The sequence below is a fragment of the Oncorhynchus nerka genome, linkage group LG28 (genome assembly GCF_034236695.1).
Source record: "Oncorhynchus nerka isolate Pitt River linkage group LG28, Oner_Uvic_2.0, whole genome shotgun sequence".
NCBI lineage: Eukaryota > Metazoa > Chordata > Actinopteri > Salmoniformes > Salmonidae > Oncorhynchus > Oncorhynchus nerka.
This window is the reverse complement of record NC_088423.1, coordinates 39,548,546-39,561,686: the sequence shown is the minus strand read 5'-3', so window position 1 is coordinate 39,561,686 and position 13,141 is coordinate 39,548,546. Positions and strand designations below refer to the sequence as shown.

Below are 13,141 nucleotides of genomic sequence, written 5' to 3'. Positions count from 1 at the left end.
AATGATCTATCCTATGTCTTTCATCTAATTGAATATGTGCATTTCTAATCATGTGCATCTACTGTATGTAATTTGCTTGGATAAACTTCTCTGTGAAACAATTATTTTAATATTTTTCCACTTTTTCTGGTTTAATGTGCCTGAGTCACAGATCATCTTTCCTTTTGGGGATTATCAATACGTCACTTGTTTCCTCCTTGAGTTCTCTGTGATGCTCTCACCTAACACCTGAATGTGCTCAACTGCTCTGCACACACTCTTCTCTTTCCTTCTAATACTCCCTAAAGAGGGCCCTATTCTGAGTTTGACGTTCCCTTTTTATGTAGACCTAGATAGTTACATAATGTTACTTGTTAGCACTCAATCTAAAGTGTCAGCTAAATGCTGAGGTGTATTGAGTGAGAAGCTAATTAGGAGAAGACTAGACTTTCAATGGGACTAGCATATAATACTAACATATAAGACATTTCTCATTGGTGAATGTACATTTTTAGAAACAAACAGGCTAGATGCAGCCTTCTGCAATGGGGATTTGAGACGACCTTGGACTATCTAACGTTAGTCTGAAGTTCCCACATTTTTTTCTTCCTGTGAATCATTAACCATGTGTCCTGTGTCTTGTTGACTAGTTTTAAGTTATCTCCATTTGAATGCCAAGTATGTTGTTTCTAGATGTGTGGCTGCGTATGTACATAATTGATAATCTAGCATATACAGGTAACCGCCAAAATAAAGGAAACTCCAATATAAAGTGTCTTCTCAACACGGCGTTGGGCCACCACGAGCCAGAACAGCCTCAATACATCTTGGCATAGATTCTACAAGTGTCTGGAACATTATTGGAGTGATGCTACATCTTTCTTCTACGAGAAATTCCATAATTTGGTGTTTTGTTGGTGGAAAACGCAGGTGCTGCTCCAGAATCTCCCATAAGTGTTCAATTGGATTGAGATATGTTGACTGAGATGGCCAGGACATGGTTTACATAGTTTTCATGCTCATCAAACTATTCAGTGACCACTCGTGCCCTGTGGATGGTGGAATTGTCTTTCTATGGAGGTATAGCCATGGTAGCCAAAATAATGGCCTGCCCAGCATTTTTATACATGACCCAGGAACCACACCTGTGTGGAAGGACCTGCTTTCAATATACTTTGTATCCCTCATTTACTGAAGTGTTTCCATTATTTTGGCAGTTGCCTATATATTTACTGATATAAGTGTTCCTGCTGTGTGCTGAAGCCCCAGCCAGCCCAGCCAGGCTGTGTGTTAATCTCCTTCTCTCTCTCTGTAAGGGGACAGTACCATTAAAAACAGGAGCGAGCCGATCCCTCTGGGCTTCAAGAAAGGGAATTGGAATTGGGGTAAATGAGCCTTTCATCCATTTTGATGTACTTCCGTCATACACTGTTCATTTGGACCCAGTCCCAACAAGAACTAGGTAGATGCTCTTCTAGTGAAGGCTAGAAGAAGATGTAGTGTTAAGACATTGCAGTGTGGAGGCATATAAAGACCAACCAACCCAACCACCTTATGAGTAGTTTCAAACTCTAATAAATGTAATGCAGTCTGTTTGTTATTGACGGAAGTGCAACAGTCATCAGAATAGGGTCCCATGGCTTTGGTTTTGGTTCTTTTGGGGTGTTATTTGTGGTCTGGTTCTTTCCCTCACTCCTTCTTTATGGGATTACACTGTTTTCAAGAACTCACAACTAGGGTTTTCTTTAACTGTCCAACTGTCCTGCAATGTGGACATGGCAACAACTCCAAGAAACTAACATTTGTATTTTGTCTTGTTCTTTCTCTACCTCTGTTACCCTTCGTTGCCACCTCTCCCTGTCTCTGCCCCCTGTCTCTGAAACACTCACGCCTCTCTAGATCCTCAGTTTGTGGTGTATCAACTTAAAGTCAAGATCCACACATCCAACCCGGCTCACACACGGAGGGAAGAAAAGCACATGCTATTTGAGTTTCCCCAACCGCTGCCCGTGTGTGGAGACATCAAAGTGGAGTTCTTTCACAAGCAAAACAAAATGATGAAGAAGGTTGGTTTGTTCCACCCATCACGAGTATCCCTAGTTTCCCCCTGGATTCCCTTGGCTTCAACCATTTTCAATGGCTGTTTTTTCAATGAATTGTGGTTAATAGAGATGAGCATTTTAAATTATTTCACTATTTGAATAATATTTCATATTTTTACGGATATGTACAAAGTCGAAATACATGTTTTAAAGAAAGTATACATATTTTTTAATCACGCTACTCGAGAGAGAGCTGGTGCTCTGCTTGTATCAGCAGAAGGGTGGGGGAGGGGCGGGTGTGTGTGACAGACTGTGTGTGGCACAGAGTGAGAGAGAAAGTAGCTAAACTGACTCGCGCTACTTGTCTACAACATATGAAACAACAGTCTACCCAGGGGTTAAAGTTCTCCATAACTGCTACCGATTTCCATCATATGGATTCTGGAGAGGTTGTTTTTGAGATCAGTGTACAGCCACAATAAAAGTCTCTGGGGGGTAGGGGGTCTGGTTTGGAGATGTCATAGCCTACTACAGACAGAAGTATGTCTGTTCCCAAATAAATGTATTCTCAACTATTTTATTTTCTCTTATGATGTGTCCATTGAACTGACATGAATGATTGTTGATGCGCACCAAAGCAGCGCTGCTATTTTTGCCAGTGGTGGAAAAGTACCCAATTGTCATACTTGAGTAAAAGTAAAGATACCTTAATAGAAAATGATTTCAGGAAAAGTGAAAGTCAACCAGTAAACTTCTACTTGAGTAAAAGTATTTGGTTTTAAATATACTTAAGTATCAAAAGTAAAAGTGTAAATCATTCAAAATTCCTTATATTAAGGAAACCAGACAGCACCACTTTCTTGTTTTTTAAATTTACGGATAACCAGGGGCACACATTTATAAACGAAGCATGTGTTTAGTGAGTCAGCCAGAACATAGGCAGTAGGGATGGCCAGGGACGGTCTCTTGATAATTGTGTGAATTTGACCATTTTCATGTTCTACTAAGCATTCACAATGTAATTGGTACTTTTGGGTGTCAGGGAAAATGTATGGCGTAAAAAGTACATCATTTTCTTTAGGAATGTAGTGAAGTAAAAGTTGTCAAAAATATAAATAGTAAAGTACAGATACCCCCAAAAAACAACTTAAGTAGTCTTTCAAGTATTTTTACTTATGTGCTTTACACCACTGATTTTTGCCATGTAATATTATTCAAACAAAATCAGACAACCTTATTGTAGAATAGTTTACCTATTTACCTAGTCGGTGTTCTATGTGTGATAAATATTCCTTGAGGCGCATTCAAGTTGCGAGAGCCAGGAGGGAGGGAAACATGTATTCTGACAAGCAGTTAATAGGCAACCATTCTTAATTCAGTCATATGAAGAAGAAAAAATTAAAGCAGTTTTGGCAAATGTATTTTGAATGCAGATTTGGCATTTGTTAAGAGGGGATCCCAGTTTTACATTGCTACTATGTAAATATATCTATATTATTATTATTTTTTACAAATGCACTTTTGCAACCAGAGTTCCAAGCATGGTTTAGGCACAGCTGTGCAACAGAGCTCTTAAAAGGGGCAATGTCATCTTAAAAGGGCAATTTCATGCTTTGTAAAAAAATTAATGGAATGTTTTGAGTGAAGAATCATTATTTATAATAATAATAATGACAACAATCTGGATGTTGTGTCCAATGGGGTAAATGCAGATGGACAAACCCCATGCTTCAGCATATTTATTTACAGCCACTATTCTGCATCAGTTGGGCTACAGGTGTTGATCAAATCAAATGCATTTTTATTGGTCACATATACATGGTTAGCAGATGTTAATGTGAGTGTAGCATAATGCTCATACTTCTGGTTCCGACAGTGCAGTAATATCTAACAAGTAATCTAACAATTCCACAACTACCTAATACACACAAATCTAAAGGGGTGGAATAAGAATATGTACATATAAATATATGGATGAGCGATGACCGAGCGGCATAGGCAAGATGCAATAGATGGTTTAACATACAGTATATACATATGGGATGAGTAATGCAAGATATGTAAACATTATTAAAGTGGCATTATTAAAGTGACTAGTGATCCGTTTATTGAAGTGGCCAATGATTTGAGTCTGTATGTAGGCAGCAGCTTCTCTGTGTTACTGATGGCTGTTTAACAGTGATGGCCTTGAGATAGAAGTTGTTTTTCAGTCTCTCGGTCCCAGCTTTGATGCACCTGTGCTGACCTCGCCTTCTGGATGATAGTGGGATGAACAGGCAGTGGCTCAGCTGGTTGTTGTCCTTATTTATCTTTTTTTGCCTTCCTGATAGTTTTCCCCCGGTGATGCGTTGTGCAGACCACCCCACCCTCTGGAGAGCCTTGCTGTTGTGGACGGTGCAGTTGCCGTACTAGGCGGTGATACAGCATGACAGGATGCTCTCAATTGTGCATCTGTAAAAGTTATTCAGCCTCCTGAGGTTGAAAAGGTGCTGTTGCGCCTTCTTCACCACACTGTGTGGGTGGACCATTTCAGTTTGTCCGTGATGTGTACGCAGAGGAACTTAACTTTCCACTTTCTCCACTGCTGTCCTATGGATGTGGATAGTTGGGTGCTCGCTCTGCTGTTTCCTGAAGTCCACGATCATCTCCTTTGTTTTGTTGACATTGAGTGAGCGGTTGTTTTCTTGACACCACACTCCGAGTGCCCTCACCTCTTCCCTGTAGGCTGTCTCGTCGTTGTTGGTAATCAAGCCCACTACTGTTGTGTCGTCTGCAAACTTGATGATTGAGTTAGAGACGTGCGTGGCCACGCAGTCATGGGTGAACAGGGAGTACAGGAGGGGGCTGAGCATGCACCATTGTGGGGCCCCAGTATTGAGGATCAGTGAAGTGGAGATGTTGTTTCCTACCTTCACCACCTGGGGGCAGCCCGTCAGGAAGTCCAGGACCCAATTACACAGGGCGGGGTTGAGACCCAGGGCCTCAAGCTTAATGATGAGTTTGGAGGGTACTATGGTGTTGAATGCTGAGCTGTAGTCAATGAACAGCATTTTTACATAGGTATTCCTCTTGTCCAGATGGGATAGAGCAGTGTGATGGTGATTGCATTGTTTGGGGACCTGTTGGGGCGGTATGCAAACTGAATTGGGTCTAAGGTGGCCGGTAAGGTGGAGGTGATATGATCCTTGACTAGTCCCTCAAAGCACTTCATGATGACAGAAGTGAGTGCTATGGTGCAATAGTAATTTTGTTCAGTTATATTTGCCGCCTAAGGTACAGACACAATGGTGGCCATCTTGAAGCATGTGGGGACAGCAGACTGGGATAGGGAGCGATTGAATATGTCCGTAAACGCGGCTAGGGATGCCGTTTGGGACAGCAGCCTTGTGAGGGTTAACACGTTTTAAATGTCTTACTCGTGCTTATTGCTAATAGTGTATTTATCTGACTTAATGAATTGATTCGAAGTCTCCCACTTGCTACACATGGAGCCTCTTGACTGTAGCGCTGCTTTGATTGACTGACGAACAAGCTACACGTGTGAAGGCTACCGGTGCGTCTTTTTTTATGTGGTGCACTCAAATAAACTCAATTGTTGTTTTACGATTTTTTTTAAATGTAAACGTCTATCCTTGTAGGCTATGCAGCAATGTCACATACATATAGATCTTTTTTAGACTGTCTTTTTATTGTTAAAATAGGCGTTTTTTAAATATATTTTTTGGTATATTAATACTGAAGTAATACTAATGTTCTTTCAGATATTCGAATAACCGTGCCCATCCCTAGTGTTTCATTGTGTGTCTTCTATTGTATCATACATGATCGCCCTAATGATCATCCTAATGAACAAAAGTTATAAACAGCACTCGGAAGTTATAATTGGCTAGCTTACCTGGAAATGTGTTGAATCATCTTACTATGAATAATTGACTATTTTCACACCTATGTACTGTAATTGTTTAGTTTTTCTAAACCCGGCATTAGTGTGGTGAATATAACCACGATGATCTTCAGACAGACTCCATTACAGTTAGTCAGTACCTCACCCTCTCCCTCCACTGTACAGGATAAGATGTTCCACTTCTGGGTTAACACCTTCTTCATTCCTGGGCCATCGGAGGAGAGCATGGAGAAGGTGGAGAACGGGTCGGTGGTGGTGGTGGTGAACGACATGGAAGGGGTCCAGAACCAGCCCCCGGGCGGCCCCCATGCCCAGCCCCCCCAGAGCACCAAGCGCAGGGACAGCGGCAAAGACAGTGACGGGGACTACCTCATCCTCGCACTGACCAAGAATGACCTGGACAAGGCCAACAAAGACAAAGCTAACCGCTACTTCTCACCTAATTTCAAGGTGAGCCATTCAAACTAATGGTGGTTAAATTAATGAGGAAGGTACTACAAATCTTTACATCTTTTACAAGGTTCCCTTTTCTGATAACCCTTTTTTTTTTTTCTCGCTGCTTTAGGTGAAGTTGTATTTCACAAAAACCATGGAAGATTCTTTGAATTCCGAGGTGAGCACTTCGACATCCGTCACTCCGGACGTTAGCGACAATGAGCCTGACCATTATCGATATTCCGACACCACTGACTCTGATCCGGAAAATGAACCTTTTGACGAGGAACAGCACACGCAAATCACAAAAGTGTGAACTTTTTTTAACAGGAAAAAGATGTACACCAGAGGAAAAAAAGGAGAGAACTTGAATATGAACTCAAAAGAAGAACCTTTGTCCCCCTACCTCCCCCAAAATGGCAATAGAGCATCATCATGTCAAATGCCAATTTTAGTTTAAAAAATTATTATCCTGACCAATATGTTTTTATTATTTTCTTTGGCGCGGCCGTGTACCATGCGCAAAGTATTGACACTGTTGGCCCATGGGGAAAGGTGCTTGTGTGTGTGTATATATGTGTGTGTGTGTGTATGTATGTATGTATGTATGTATATATATATATATATATATATATATATATAAAAAGTTTGGACACCTACTCATTCCAAGGTTTTTCATTTTTACTGTTTTATACATTGTAGAATGATAGTGAAGACATCAAACTATGAAATAACACATATGAAATAATGTAGTAACCAATAGTGTTAAACAAATCCAAATATATTTTATATTTGAGATTCTTCGAAGTAGCCAACCTTTGCCTTGATGACAGCTTTGCACACTCTTGGCATTCTCTCAACCAGCTTCATGAGGTAATCACCTGGAATGCATTTAAATTAACAGGTGTGCCTTGTTAAAAGTTCATTAAAGTTAATGCGTTTCAGCCAATCAGTTGTGTTGTTACAAGGTAGGGTTGGTATATGGAAGATAGCCCTGTTTTGTAAAAGACTAAGTCCATATGATGGCAAGACCAGCTCAAATAAGCAAAGAGTCCATTACATGCTACAGTCCATTATATGAAGGTCAGTCAATCTGGAAAATCAAGAACTTAAAGTTTCTTCAAGTGCAGTCGCAAAAACCATCAAGCACTATGATGAAACTGGCTCTCATGAAGACCGCCACAGGAAAGAAAGAAAGAGTTACCTCTGCTGCAGAGGAAAGTTCATTAGAGTCACCAGCCTCAGAAATCGGCAATTAACTGCACCTCAGATTGCAGCCAAAATAAATGTTTCACAGAAATCAAGTAACAGAATGTGTTCTTAACTGACTTGCCTAGTTAAATAAAATAAATAAACAGACATCTCAATATCAACTGTTCAGAAGAGACTGAATCAGCTCTTCATGGTCGAATTGCTGCAAAGAAACCACTACTAAAGGACACCAATAAGAAGAAGAGACTTGAAACACGGGCAATGGACATTAGACCGGTGGAAATCTGTCCTTTGGTCTGGAGTCCAAATTGGAGATTTTTTATTCCAGACACCATGTCCTTGTGAGATGCAGAGTAGGTGAATGGATGGTCTCTGCATGTGTGGTTCCCACCGTGAAGCATGTAGGAGGAGGTGTGGGGATGCTTTGCTGGTGACACTGATTTATTTAAAATTCAAGGCACACTTAACCAGCATGGCTAACAAAGCATTCTGCAGCGATATGCCATCTCATCTGGTTTGGGCTCAGAGGGACTATCATTTGTTTTTCAACAGGACAATGACCCAAAACATACCTCCAGGTCAAAAAGGGCTATTTGACCAAGAAGAAGAGTGATGGTGCTGCATCAGGGGCGGCAGGTAGCCTAGTTGGACCAGAGTGTTGGGCCAGTAACTGGAAGGTTGCTAGATCTAATCCGTAAGCTGACAAGGTAAAAATCTGTCGTTCTTCCCCTGAACAAGGCAGTTAACCTACTGTTCTTAGTCCGTCATTGTAAATAAGAATTTGTTCTTATCAGACTTGCCTAGTTAAATAAAATTAAAAATCAGAAGACCTGGCCTCCACAATCACCTGACCTCAACCCAATTGCGATGGTTTGGGATGAGTTGGACCACAGAGTAAAGAAAAATCAGCCAACAAGTGCTCAGCGTAGGTGGGAACTCCAAGACTGTTGGAAAAGCATTTCAGGTGAAGCTGGTTGAGAGAATGCCAAGAGTGTCAAAGCTGTCATAAAGGCAATGGGTGGCTACTTTAAATAATCTAAAATATATTTTGATTTGTTTAATACTTTTTTTGGTTACTACATGATTCCATATGTGTTATTTCATAGTTTTTGTGTCTTCACTATTATTCTACAATGTAGAAAATAGTAAAAGTAAAGAAAAACCTTGAATAAGTAGGTTTGTCCTAACTTGACTGGTACTGTATGTCTCTCACTACATGACCAAAAGTATGTGGACACGTGCTCATCGAACATCTCATTCCAAAATCATGGGCATTGATATACATTTGGTCCCCCCTTTGCTGCTAATACAGCCTCCACTCTTCTGGGAAGGCTTTCTACTAGATGTTGGAACATTGCTGCAGGGACTTGCTTTCATTCAGCCACGAGCATTAGTAAGGTTAGGCACTGATGTTGAGCGATTAGGCCTGGCTCGCAGTCGGCGTTCCAATTCATCCAAAGGTGTTCGATGGGGTTGGAAGCACAGAATCGTCTAGAATGTCATTGTATGCTGTAGCATTAATATTATCTTCACTGGAACTAAGGAACATTATTCCTCCTCCACAGAACTTACAAGTTGGCACTATATGCATTGGGGCAGCTACTGTTCTCCTGGCATTCTCCAAACACAGATTTGTCCGTCAGACTGCCAGGTGAACGCGTTTCCACTGTTCCAGAGTCCAATGGTGCTGCGCTTTACCCCACTCCAGCCAACGTTTGGCATTGCACAGGTTATTCTTAGGCTTGTGTGCGTGCGGCTGCACAGCCATGGAAACCCATTTCATGATTCTCCCGACGAACAGTTCTTCTGCTGATGTTGCTTCCAGAGTTAGTTTGGAACTCTGTAGTGAGTGTTGCAACCCAGGACAGATGACTTGTACACGCTTCAGCACTCAGCGGTCATGTTCTGTGAGCTAGTGTGGCTTACCATTTCATGGCTGAGCCTTTGTTGCTCCTAGACATTTCCACTTCACAATAACAGCACTTACAGTTGACAGGGGCAGCTCTAGCAGGGCAAAAAAATTACTAACTGACTTGGTGGAAAGGTGGCATCCTATGACTGCCACGTTGAAAGTTACTGAGCTCTAAAGTAGGGCCATTCTTATGCCAATTTTTGTCTCTGGAGATTGCATGGCCGTGTGCTCTATTTCATATACCTGTCAGCAACAAGCGTTGCTGAAATAGCCGAATCCACTCATTTGAAAGTGTGTCCACATACTTTTGTATATATTGTGTGTGCGGTGCTTAATTTGCGCTGGATCAACTCTGTTTTGGACTATTTTGTTTCCGGGAAAATATTTGGCCAGATCCAGTAACTCTCAGTTGCATGACAAATAATTGTACATTTTTGCAATGTTAAAATTCGAACAAAAGCGCTAAGTTCATCCGAGTTGCCAATTCGTTAATTATCCTGCCCCAACAATGTAATGTGACAAATAACATTTTCAGCTCCGGCCTAATATTCTAAGAGTAGATTCGGTTTGGGCCGCCCAGGGTTTATGGTTTGTGCAACATTGTAACCTATGTTTGAGACCAACGCGTGGCAATGGCTCCGTGAGAAGCAGGCCAATGTCTCTTACATAACTACAATGAGATTAACTTTATATGATCTCTCTCCCTCTCTGCTGTGATAGATGTGAGCCTGCAACTCATCTCTCCAGTGTTGCACTTCATCATTTATTTCCTTATAGAATCGTACGAAGGGTTCTGAAGCAACTGCAGCACCCTTGATGAATTTAGATATATTTGCCAAAGTTATATAATCACTGCTGTCTGTTCAGAAATAAATGAAATAATTCAGAACAGCCTACTGCACCACGAGAAGGCCTATTATTTAGCTACAGAGGATCAATAGCTTCTTTAAAAAAATAACCTAGCTGTGGATTGTAGCCCAATAACAAGAAATAGCCTACAGTCGGGAACGCGCAGCAAATCTGTCAGTGAAAAAAACGAATGCAGACAAAACAGGCCTTTCACAATATTTAAAGTACAATCGAGGGAAAACACAAGTTGGAAAGCAAATGGCTCATGGTGAAAATAGGAGACTATGCTGTAGGCTACCAAAATATTTGATCAACTTCCAAATATTGTATTACAAGGTAAAAGGGAGAGAGGCTTTTGGCATGAGCGCTTCAGCCATCACCAGGGAGTGAGCTGTGCATCACTGGGTGAGTCAGTAACACTGGAAATCATTTTTAGGACTATTATTTCCTCATATTGTAGCCTACATTATGTTTCTCCACACACCTAGGCCTAGGCTATTGATGGATTTAAGGCAGGGTCGTTTTTATTGATCTCAGATTCTCAGTTTGCTGGTGTCCAAGTAGCCTGCCATTTTTATCATTTGTGTGGTATTAAAAAATATTATGCCAAAGTCTGCAGTCATGTAAAATTTACTTAGAATTGCATGAAATGTGTTTATGAAAGGCCAAATTTTTCCAGGACCCTAGGCTACTAAAAATGCTATCCATGTGTGCAACTTCTGTAAGTGCCTCTGCTCTATGGCACTTTTTCTCATGCGTTCCAGAACCTCTGAACTCCCTAGGTCACCCACCTCTCTCTGTTTTTGTTCCGGCACCTCCCGATTTACAAATTAAGCTGTGTGTGTGTGTGTGTAAACAGACTTTGTGTCAAAGACGATGGAAACGAGTAACAATCAGGACTACGCTCCTTCTGTCAAAACCAAGGCCAGTGCTGCAGTCACTTTGTTTCTATTCCTGTCTTCTCTCTCCCCTTTTCCTCCTCCTACCCTTGCCCCCACACCTTTTCCTCCTACCCACGCCCCCACACCTTTTCCTCCTACCCACGCCCCCACACCTTTTCCTCCTCCTACCCACGCCCCCACACCTTTTCCTCCTACCCACGCCCCCACACCTTTTCCTCCTCCTACCCACGCCCCCACACCTTTTCCTCCTCCTACCCACGCCCCCACACCTTTTCCTCCTCCTACCCTCGCCCCCACACCTTTTCCTCCTCCTACCCACGCCCCCACACCTTTTCCTCCTCCTACCCACGCCCCCTCACCTTTTTCTCCTCCTACCCACGCCCCCACACCTTTTCCTCCTACCCACGCCCCCACACCTGTTCCCTCATCCTCCTTTACTGTGAATGCTTCTCGTGCCCTTTGCAGGCTGTCACGCGACGAGGACTTTTGGCCTTTGAAGCTGCATGAAGGCGGTGCGTTGGGGACGTGGTAGAGTTATGAAGAGGCTAATGTCTAAAGCATTGCCATTCCTTTTCCCACTGTGTATATGTTTAAATTATGCAGAACAAGGCATCCCATTTAATTGTCAATGTTTTTTTGTTTTTTTCTAAAATAAAAAATATAATCCACGAAACAGCAGGGAGACAAGCGTTGCAATGTCAACACTTTATATACATTTAAAGGACTGTGGCAGTGTGCATGTATTGGAATTTAGCGTCCATCCCTAATAAATGAATGCAATGTATTTTCTTGCAGAAACACGTTTTCCAATGTAAGCGCTCAAGTTATCCTGTGGATTGACTGGTCTTGTTGGGGTGAATTGCATCATGGAGGGGGGAGAGGAGAATATGACATGAAAGCTCATCCAATAGCAATGCAGTGTGGACCACCACTGATGACAGACATGAGCTCTTGGCTCCTTTGATCTTGTCCCACACTGGGCTACCATTATAGAGGTCTAACTCACATGCAACTACACTGAACAAAAATATAAAGGCAACATGTATTGTTGTTTCATGAGCTAAAATAAAAGATCCCAGAACTGTTTCACATGCACGAAAAGCTTATTTCTCTCAAATGTTGTGTAGACATTTGTTTACACCCCCCTTTTGGGGAGAGGGAGGCATTATCTAAAATGCTCTTTGAAGAAGTAGTTTTTTTTGGTGCTTTCGAAAGATAGGCAGGGACTGTGCTCCAAGCTTCAGGGGGAAGCTGGTTCCACCATTGGGGTGCCAGGACAGAGAAGAGCTTGGACTGGGCTGAGTGGGAGCTGCCCTCCCGTAGGGGTGGAGGTCAAGAGAACTGAGGTGGCAGAACAGAGAGCTCGGGTTGGGGTGTAGGATTTGAGCATAGGTAGGCTGAAGATAGGGGCAGTTCCTCTTGCTGCTCTGTAGGCAAGCATAGTCTTGTAGTGGATGCCAATTTTCTGAACTATAAGCAGTTGATTTCATACCCAGCTATCATTATGCCAGTGGGCTGTCTGCTTTTCCAGGTTTTCTCCATCCCAGCAGCTGAAACATAGAAAACTCCACGACTTCTTGGTAATTGAGACGCAGCCCTGGAGAGAGAGCTGCCTGGGTAAAGCTTCCCACATACTTTTTTCCCGCTCCCCACACTTCTGTGGCTCCCCAAATGAAAGAGTAACAGGATTAAGTACCATGTCACTGATAGGAAGCAGGACCCTGGCTAAACGCGTGACCACTTGTCCTCTGACAACAAAATAGAATATGAATTAGAGGTCGACCGATCAATCGGAATGGCCGATTAATTAGGGCCGATTTCAAGTTTTCATAACAATTGGAAATCTGTATTTTTGGATGCCGATTTGCCGATTTTTTTACAATTATTATTTTTATACCTTTATTTA

The 13,141-nt window shown here is 42.1% G+C and overlaps 1 protein-coding gene across 2 annotated transcripts in view; it reads left to right on the top strand.

Annotated features, from left to right (window-relative positions):
• LOC115113222 (phosphatidylinositol 3,4,5-trisphosphate 3-phosphatase and dual-specificity protein phosphatase PTEN-like) overlaps window positions 1–12,321 on the top strand; it is a 36,396-nt gene extending 24,075 nt beyond the window's left edge. Inside the window, exons 7-10 of one of the 2 annotated variants that reach the window (XM_029640617.2) lie at window positions 1,296–1,364; window positions 1,879–2,045; window positions 6,091–6,375; window positions 6,491–12,321. In XM_029640617.2, coding sequence (XP_029496477.2) covers window positions 1,296–1,364; window positions 1,879–2,045; window positions 6,091–6,375; window positions 6,491–6,676 — 707 coding nt within the window. In that variant the 3' untranslated portion in view covers window positions 6,677–12,321. The remainder of the gene's footprint in view (window positions 1–1,295; window positions 1,365–1,878; window positions 2,046–6,090; window positions 6,376–6,490) is intronic. The other variant, XM_029640618.2, reaches the window with a different exon arrangement.
• Window positions 12,322–13,141: the final 820 nt, after the last annotated feature.